Source organism: Oncorhynchus gorbuscha, unplaced genomic scaffold (assembly GCF_021184085.1).
Source record: "Oncorhynchus gorbuscha isolate QuinsamMale2020 ecotype Even-year unplaced genomic scaffold, OgorEven_v1.0 Un_scaffold_6636, whole genome shotgun sequence".
NCBI classification, from domain to species: domain Eukaryota; kingdom Metazoa; phylum Chordata; class Actinopteri; order Salmoniformes; family Salmonidae; genus Oncorhynchus; species Oncorhynchus gorbuscha.
This window is the reverse complement of record NW_025750183.1, coordinates 7,780-17,639: the sequence shown is the minus strand read 5'-3', so window position 1 is coordinate 17,639 and position 9,860 is coordinate 7,780. Positions and strand designations below refer to the sequence as shown.

The 9,860-nt window shown below is 46.6% G+C and overlaps 1 protein-coding gene across 1 annotated transcript; it reads left to right on the top strand.

The window, feature by feature from the left end:
• Nucleotides 1–4,261: 4,261 nt before the first annotated feature.
• LOC124029508 (ryanodine receptor 2-like) lies at nucleotides 4,262–7,502 on the top strand (the record flags this gene model as incomplete). The annotated part of the gene is made up of 3 exons (XM_046341195.1): nucleotides 4,262–4,478; nucleotides 6,034–6,138; nucleotides 7,399–7,502. Coding segments are annotated over 3 exons (426 nt in total), but the record flags the coding sequence as incomplete, so codon positions are not given.
• Between the last annotated feature and the right edge of the window lie 2,358 nt (nucleotides 7,503–9,860).

The window sequence follows — 9,860 nt, the reverse complement described above, 5'->3', positions numbered from 1 at the left end:
GTATGGAGGTCTAAGATCTGTAAGGGTTCTGTATGGAGGTCTAAGATCTGTAAGGGTTCTGTATGGAGGTCTAAGATCTGTAAGGGTTCTGTATGGAGGTATAAGATCTGTAAGGGTTCTGTATGGAGGTCTAAGATCTGTAAGGGTTCTGTATGGAGGTATAAGATCTGTAAGGGTTCTGTATGGAGGTCTAAGATCTGTAAGGGTTCTGTATGGAGGTCTAAGATCTGTAAGGGTTCTGTATGGAGGCCTTGTCTAAGATCTGTAAGGGTTCTGTATGGAGGTATAAGATCTGTAAGGGTTCTGTATGGAGGTCTAAGATCTGTAAGGGTTCTGTATGGAGGTCTAAGATCTGTAAGGGTTCTGTATGGAGGTCTAGATCTGCTAAATGACTTAAATGTAAATGTAATGTAAATGTCTAAGATCTGTAAGGGTTCTGTATGGAGGTATAAGATCTGTAAGGGTTCTGTATGGAGGTCTAAGATCTGTAAGGGTTCTGTATGGATGTCTAAGATCTGTAAGGGTTCTGTATGGAGGTATAAGATCTGTAAGGGTTCTGTATGGAGGAATGGTCTAAGACGTACCTTTGAGAATGATGTATTAAATCATATAATTTCAATTGTATGGAGGTCTAAGATCTGTAAGGGTTCTGTATGGAGGTCTAAGATCTGTAAGGGTTCTGTATGGAGGCCTTGTCTAAGATCTGTAAGGGTTCTGTATGGAGGTATAAGATCTGTAAGGGTTCTGTATGGAGGTATAAGATCTGTAAGGGTTCTGTATGGAGGTCTAAGATCTGTAAGGGTTCTGTATGGAGGTCTAAGATCTGTAAGGGTTCTGTATGGAGGCCTTGTCTAAGATCTGTAAGGGTTCTGTATGGAGGTCTAAGATCTGTAAGGGTTCTGTATGGAGGCCTTGTCTAAGATCTGTAAGGGTTCTGTATGGAGGTATAAGATCTGTAAGGGTTCTGTATGGAGGTCTAAGATCTGTAAGGGTTCTGTATGGAGGTCTAAGATCTGTAAGGGTTCTGTATGGAGGTCTAAGATCTGTAAGGGTTCTGTATGGAGGTCTAAGATCTGTAAGGGTTCTGTATGGAGGCCTTGTCTAAGATCTGTAAGGGTTCTGTATGGAGGTCTAAGATCTGTAAGGGTTCTGTATGGAGGTCTAAGATCTGTAAGGGTTCTGTATGGAGGCCTTGTCTAAGATCTGTAAGGGTTCTGTATGGAGGTATAAGATCTGTAAGGGTTCTGTATGGAGGTCTAAGATCTGTAAGGGTTCTGTATGGAGGTATAAGATCTGTAAGGGTTCTGTATGGAGGTCTAAGATCTTTAAGGGTTCTGTATGGAGGTCTAAGATCTGTAAGGGTTCTGTATGGAGGTCTAAGAGCGTCTGCTAAATGACTTAAATGTAAATGTAATGTAAATGTCTAAGATCTGTAAGGGTTCTGTATGGAGGTATAAGATCTGTAAGGGTTCTGTATGGAGGTCTAAGATCTGTAAGGGTTCTGTATGGAGGTCTAAGATCTGTAAGGGTTCTGTATGGAGGTCTAAGATCTGTAAGGGTTCTGTATGGAGGTATAAGATCTGTAAGGGTTCTGTATGGAGGTCTAAGATCTGTAAGGGTTCTGTATGGAGGTATAAGATCTGTAAGGGTTCTGTATGGAGGTCTAAGATCTGTAAGGGTTCTGTATGGAGGTCTAAGATCTGTAAGGGTTCTGTATGGAGGTCTAAGATCTCTAAGGGTTCTGTATGGAGGTATAAGATCTGTAAGGGTTCTGTATGGAGGTATAAGATCTGTAAGGGTTCTGTATGGAGGTATAAGATCTGTAAGGGTTCTGTATGGAGGTCTAAGATCTGTAAGGGTTCTGTATGGAGGTATAAGATCTGTAAGGGTTCTGTATGGAGGTCTAAGATCTGTAAGGGTTCTGTATGGAGGTCTAAGATCTGTAAGGGTTCTGTATGGATGTCTAAGATCTGTAAGGGTTCTGTATGGAGGTATAAGATCTGTAAGGGTTCTGTATGGAGGTATAAGATCTGTAAGGGTTCTGTATGGAGGTATAAGATCTGTAAGGGTTCTGTATGGAGGTCTAAGATCTGTAAGGGTTCTGTATGGAGGTCTAAGATCTGTAAGGGTTCTGTATGGAGGTCTAAGATCCCTCCAAATGTGTTCTCCAACTCATGAAACGTGATGAAAAGGCTCAGTGCTGTTTTCCTCACCAGGCACTGAAAGGTATTAAAACAGGGTTGTCAATAACTTTGACCCTGACCATTTTGAGATGTGTTTTGTATTACATATTAAACAGAACATCTTCCTATTACCAATTGTATTATTATAAAATAATATAATGTCCCTATTTTTTGTGTGCATACAATACAGCTCAGTATTTCAATTATACAGTAATTTCTGCTCGTCTTTATCGAGGGTGTCAGTCATTTCTGCTCGTCTTTATCGAGGGTGTCAGTCATTTCTGCTCGTCTTTATCGAAGGTGTCAGTCATTTCTGCTCGTCTTTATCGAGGGTGTCAGTCATTTCTGCTTGTCTTTATCGAGGGTGTCAGTAGTTTCTGCTCGTCTTTATCGAGGGTGTCAGTAGTTTCTGCTCGTCTTTATCGAGGGTGTCAGTAGTTTCTGCTCGTCTTTATCGAGGGTGTCAGTAGTTTCTGCTCGTCTTTATCGAGGGTGTCAGTAGTTTGTGCTCGTCTTTATCGAGGGTGTCAGTCATTTCTGCTCGTCTTTATCGAAGGTGTCAGTCATTTCTGCTCGTCTTTATCGAGGGTGTCAGTAGTTTGTGCTCGTCTTTATCGAGGGTGTCAGTAGTTTCTGCTCGTCTTTATCGAGGGTGTCAGTAGTTTCTGCTAGTCTTTATCGAGGGTGTCAGTAGTTTCTGCTCGTCTTTATCGAGGGTGTCAGTAGTTTGTGCTCGTCTTTATCGAGGGTGTCAGTCATTTCTGCTCGTCTTTATCGAAGGTGTCAGTCATTTCTGCTCGGCTTTATCGAGGGTGTCAGTAGTTTGTGCTCGTCTTTATCGAGGGTGTCAGTAGTTTCTGCTCGTCTTTATCAAGGGTGTCAGTAGTTTCTGCTCGTCTTTATCGAGGGTGTCAGTAGTTTCTGCTCGTCTTTATCGAGGGTGTCAGTCATTTCTGCTCGTCTTTATCGAGGGTGTCAGTAGTTTGTGCTCGTCTTTATCGAGGGTGTCAGTCATTTCTGCTCGTCTTTATCGAGGGTGTCAGTAGTTTCTGCTCGTCTTTATCGAGGGTGTCAGTAGTTTCTGCTCGTCTTTATCGAGGGTGTCAGTAGTTTCTGCTCGTCTTTATCGAGGGTGTCAGTAGTTTCTGCTCGTCTTTATCGAGGGTGTCAGTAGTTTCTGCTCGTCTTTATCGAGGGTGTCAGTAGTTTCGGACGCCGCTTTATATTTCTGTGTGCATCGACGTACATGCCGATTTCTCGCAGGACAATAATTGTTAGATCAAATTGTTAGATCAAATGTTCTGATAGCCAGTGTATCCCAGCAGACAGTCAGAGGGTCAGTACTCTGGAATGGGACGGTTGGTGGTCTACTGTGGGATGGATCCAGTTCACTGAATGGTCTTTCTGTCCAGCTAATGACGTTATGCCCATAGAGCTCTGTTTAAGAAGATAGGCTAATGAACCACAATGCAATAGCTGGATAGAGAACTACTTGTGTCGTATGTTGAACTATCTCAATCTCTATTGCAAATTTGATTTTTGTCTCAATGAGGTAAACCTGAATGAATAAAGGTTAACAAAACACAATGTAGAAAAACTCTTCTTCTTCTTCTCCTTCTTCTTCTCCTTCTTCTTCTTCTCCTAATCCGTCTTCTCCTTCTTCTTCTCCTAATCCGTCTTCTCCTTCTTCTTCTCCTAATCCTTCTTCTCCTTCTTCTAATCATTTTTCTCCTTCTCCTAACCCTTCTCCTCCTTCTTCTTCTTCTTCTTCTAATCCGTCTTCTCCTTCTTCTTCTTCTTCTAATCCGTCTTCTCCTTCTTCTTCTTCTAATCCTTCTCCTTCTTCTTCTTCTTCTTCTTCTTCTTCTTCTTCTTCTTCTTCTTCTAATCCTTCTCCTTCTTCTTCTTCTTCTTCTAATCCTTCTCCTCGTTCTTCTTCATCTTCTTCTTCTCCTAATCCGTCTTCACCTTCTTCTTCTTCTCCTAATCCTTCTTCTTCTTCTCCTAATCCTTCTTCTTCTTCTTCTCCTAATCCTTTTTCTCCTTCTTCTCCTTCTTCCTCCTCTTCTTCCCTCCAGAGTGCGTTTCCTGCTGGGTGGTCGCCAAGGAGAGTTTAAGTTCCTGCCCCCGCCGGGCTACGCTCCGTGTTTCGAGGCTGTGCTACCCAGGGAGAAGCTGAGAGTGGAACACAGCCAGGAGTACAAGGAGGACCACAGTGAGACCAGGGATCTACTGGGTCCCACTATCACCCTGTCCCAGGCTGCCTTCACCCCTACACCTGTTGACACCAGCCAGGTGGGTAAAGAATACCCTTTACTATACTGTGTCATGATGGGTGTCAACTCTACTTTAACTAGTCAACAACTAACAGGGGTTAAGGTCAATTGACTAGCCTCTCTTGCCTCAGTAGTTTGCCCAGATCTACTTTAACTAGTCAACAACTAACAGGGGTTAAGGTCAATTGACTAGCCTCCCTTGCCTCAGTAGTTTGCCCAGATCTACTTTAACTAGTCAACAACTAACAGGGGTTAAGGTCAATTGACTAGCCTCCCTTGCCTCAGTAGTTAGCCCAGATCTACTTTAACTAGTCAACAACTAACAGGGGTTAAGGTCAATTGACTAGCCTCCCTTGCCTCAGTAGTTTGCCCAGATCTAATTTAACTAGTCAACAACTAACAGGGGTTAAGGTCAATTGACTAGCCTCCCTTGCCTCAGTAGTTAGCCCAGATCAACACTAGTTATACCAAAGTGAGGTCCCAGAACAACAACCTCTGTCCCCATGCACTGTGTGGGTAATGCTTGTGGCCAACGGCATGGACTTCCTGTGTAATGCTTGTGGCCAACGGCATGGACTTCCTGTGTAATGCTTGTGGCCAACGGCATGGACTTCCTGTGTAATGCTTGTGGCCAACGGCATGGACTTCCTGTGTAATGCTTGTGGCCAACGGCATGGACTTCCTGTGTAATGCTTGTGGCCAACGGCATGGACTTCCTGTGTAATGCTTGTGGCCAACGGCATGGACTTCCTGTGTAATGCTTGTGGCCAACGGCATGGACTTCCTGTGTAATGCTTGTGGCCAACGGCATGTACTTCCTGTGTAATGCTTGTGGCCAACGGCATGGACTTCCTGTGTAATGCTTGTGGCCAACGGCATGGACTTCCTGTGTAATGCTTGTGGCCAACGGCATGGACTCCCTGTGTAATGCTTGTGGCCAACGGCATGGACTCCCTGTGTAATGCTTGTGGCCAACGGCATGGACTTCCTGTGTAATGCTTGTGGCCAACGGCATGGACTTCCTGTGTAATGCTTGTGGCCAACGGCATGGACTTCCTGTGTAATGCTTGTGGCCAACGGCATGGACTTCCTGTGTAATGCTTGTGGCCAACGGCATGGACTTCCTGTGTAATGCTTGTGGCCAACGGCATGGACTTCCTGTGTAATGCTTGTGGCCAACGGCATGGACTTCCTGTGTAATGCTTGTGGCCAACGGCATGGACTTCCTGTGTAATGCTTGTGGCCAACGGCATGGACTCCCTGTGTAATGCTTGTGGCCAACGGCATGGACTCCCTGTGTAATGCTTGTGGCCAACGGCATGGACTCCTGTGTAATGCTTGTGGCCAGCGGCATGGACTTCCTGTGTAATGCTTGTGGCCAACGGCATGGACTTCCTGTGTAATGCTTGTGGCCAACGGCATGGACTTCCTGTGTAATGCTTGTGGCCAACGGCATGGACTTCCTGTGTAATGCTTGTGGCCAACGGCATGGACTTCCTGTGTAATGCTTGTGGCCAACGGCATGGACTTCCTGTGTAATGCTTGTGGCCAACGGCATGGACTTCCTGTTTCAGGTTGTTCTGCCTCCTCACCTGGAGAGGATCAGGGAGAAGCTGGCCGAGAACATCCATGAGCTGTGGGTGATGAATAAGATTGACCTGGGCTGGACCTACGGAGCTGTGAGTACACACGTGCGCGCTAATGATGCGCGGGTCAGCTGTTTGTTCACCCGCACCTCCTGAAATGACTAATAACCCATCCACAATGGTTTAGAACTGCGTAAAACTTGCTCTAAAACTGAAACATTTTGGGGGGGGGGAATTGCAGGAAATAAACTTTAAAATGTTAATTTTAAAGGGTTAGACTGCCCTGTAGGGGGTTAGACTGCCCTGTAGGGGTTAGACTGCCCTGTAGGGGTTAGACTGCCCTGTAGGGGGTTAGACTGCCCTGTAGGGAGTTAGACTGCCCTGTAGGGGTTAGACTGCCCTGTAGGGGTTAGACTGCCCTGTAGGGGTTAGACTGCCCTGTAGGGGGTTAAACTGCCCTGTAGGGGTTAGACTACCCTGTAGGGGGTAGACTTCCCTGTAGGGGTTAGACTGCCCTGTAGGGGTTAGACTGCCCTGTAGGGGTTAGACTGCCCTGTAGGGGTTAGACTGCCCTGTAGGGGGTAGACTTCCCTGTAGGGGATTAGACTTCCCTGTAGGGGATTAGACTGCCCTGTAGGGGTTAGACTGCCCTGTAGGGGGTAGACTTCCCTGTAGGGGGTTAGACTGCCCTGTAGGGGTTAGACTGCCCTGTAGGGGTTAGACTGCCCTGTAGGGGTTAGACTGCCCTGTAGGGGGTAGACTTCCCTGTAGGGGGTTAGACTGCCCTGTAGGGGTTAGACTGCCCTGTAGGGGTTAGACTGCCCTGTAGGGTTGTAGGGGTTAGACTGCCCTGTAGGGGGTTAGACTGCCCTGTAGGGGGTAGACTGCCCTGTAGGGGGTTAGACTGCCCTGTAGGGGGTTAGACTGCCCTGTAGGGGGTAGACTGCCCTGTAGGGGGTTAGACTGCCCTGTAGGGGGTTAGACTGCCCTGGAGTCCTGGAGCTACGTTGGTTATCCTCTACCACTGACAGTCAACATGTCCCTGTCGATTTAGACATTTCCCTCCACTAAACAGAAACAGTTCCTGTGTGGGATACTGCCAGCCTCTCAGGGCCTCTCTTACCCCCAGCAGGTAGTTGAGGATTCAGATAATGGTGTTGTGTTGCAGGTTAGGGACAACAACAGATAATGGTGTTGTGTTCCAGGTTCGTGACAACAACAGATAATGCTGTTCTGTTCCAGGTTCGGGACATCAACAGATAATGCTGTTGTGTTCCAGGTTCGTGACAACAACAGATAATGCTGTTGTGTTCCAGGTACGAGACAACAACAGATAATGGTGTTGTGTTGCAGGTACGGGACGATAACAAGCGGCAGCATCCTTGTCTGGTGGAGTTCTCCAAGCTGCCTGAGCAGGAGAGGAGCTACAACCTACAGATGTCTCTGGAGACTCTCAAGTAAGTTTCCACCCTGGATACTGTTGCTGCTCGGTATAATCCCTAGTTACCACCCTGGATACTGTTGCTGCTGGGTACAATCCCTAGTTACCACCCTGGATACTGTTCCTGATGGGTACAATCCCTAGTTACCACCCTGGATACTGTTCCTGTTGGGTACAATCCCTAGTTACCACCCTGGATACTGTTCCTGCTGGGTACAATCCCTAGTTACCACCCTGGATACTGTTCCTGCTGGGTACAATCCCTAGTTACCACCCTGGATACTGTTCCTGCTGGGTACAATCCCTAGTTACCACCCTGGATACTGTTCCTGCTGGGTACAATCCCTAGTTACCACCCTGGATACTGTTCCTGCTGGGTACAATCCCTAGTTACCACCCTGGATACTGTTGCTGCTGGGTACAATCCCTAGTTACCACCCTGGATACTGTTGCTGCTGGGTACAATCCCTAGTTACCACCCTGGATACTGTTGCTGCTGGGTACAATCCCTAGTTACCACCCTGGATACTGTTCCTGCTGGGTACAATCCCTAGTTACCACCCTGGATACTGTTGCTGCTGGGTACAATCCCTAGTTACCACCCTGGATACTGTTGCTGCTGGGTACAATCCCTAGTTACCACCCTGGATACTGTTGCTGCTGGGTACTGTTGCTGCTGGGTACAATCCCTAGTTATCACCTGGATACTGTTCCTGCTGGGTACAATCCCTAGTTACCACCCTGGATACTGTTCCTGTTGGGTATTTACATTTACATTTAAGTCATTTAGCAGACGCTCTTATCCAGAGCGACTTACAAATTGGTACAATCCCTAGTTACCACCCTGGATACTGTTCCTGCTGGGTACAATCCCTAGTTATCACCTGGATACTGTTCCTGCTGGGTACAATCCCTAGTTACCACCCTGGATACTGTTCCTGCTGGGTACAATCCCTAGTTATCACCCTGGATACTGTTCCTGTTGGGTACAATCCCTAGTTACCACCCTGGATACTGTTCCTGCTGGGTACAATCCCTAGTTACCACCCTGGATACTGTTCCTGCTGGGTACAATCCCTAGTTATCACCCTGGATACTGTTCCTGTTGGGTACAATCCCTAGTTACCACCCTGGATACTGTTCCTGTTGGGTACAATCCCTAGTTGAAACTATCCAGACTGTTCCTGTTGGGTACAATCCCTAGTTGAAACTATCCAGACTGTTCCTGTTGGGTACAATCCCTAGTTACCACCCTGGATACTGTTCCTGCTGGGTACAATCCCGAGTTGAAACTATCCAGACTGTTCCTGTTGGGTACAATCCCTAGTTACCACCCTGCATACTGTTCCTGTTGGGTATAATCCCTAGTTACCACCCTGGATACTGTTCCTGCTGGGTACAATCCCTAGTTGAAACTATCCAGACTGTTCCTGTTGGGTACAATCCCTAGTTACCACCCTGGATACTGTTCCTGTTGGGTATAATCCCTAGTTGAAACTATCCAGACTGTTCCTGTTGAGTATAATCCCTAGTTACCACCCTGGATACTGTTCCTGCTGGGTACAATCCCGAGTTGAAACTATCCAGACTGTTCCTGCTGGGTACAATCCCTAGTTACCACCCTACATACTGTTCCTGCTGGGTACAATCCCGAGTTGAAACTATCCAGACTGTTCCTGTTGGGTACAATCCCTAGTTGAAACTATCCAGACTGTTCCTGCTGGTTTTGGCATATGACCCAAATGAAACAGACAGAACATGTAATGGAATGGAGGAATGGTCTGATGGGTGGATTTCTGTAGAACAAACATACATTTGAACTATATTGCGGTCAGTTTATGATTTTTCAAAACATGTCCCAAGTTCTCTTGATCCGTACATCATCACAGAGTGGTGTCATTCTTTGTGTTCGACTCTTACCCATTTCTGTTATCAATTAACTTTTTGTCAGGAGACGGGATTTTCAATACCTGGTTCAGCTCTTCATGAACTGAATATCACACCCGTTAGACTACTTCTCTCTCAGCAAGAAACCGCCTATTTGACTTCCAGGAGTAATTTAAAACACCTGTCGGGACAACTTTGTTAGTTTTAATTAATTGCATATTTCCTGGAGATGAGGGAGGGAGGGAGGGAGGGGGAGGGAGGGAGGGAGGGAGGAGAGAGAGAGAGAGAGAGAGAGAGAGAGAGAGAGAGAGAGAGAGAGAGAGAGAGAGAGAGAGAGAGAGAGAGAGAGAGAGAGAGAGAGAGAGAGAGAGAGAGAGAGAGAGAGAGAGAGAGAGAGAGAGAGAGAGAGAGAGAGAGAGAGAGAGAGAGAGAGAGAGAGAGAGAGAGAGAGAGAGAGAGAGAGAGAGAGAGAGACACGGAGTGCCAT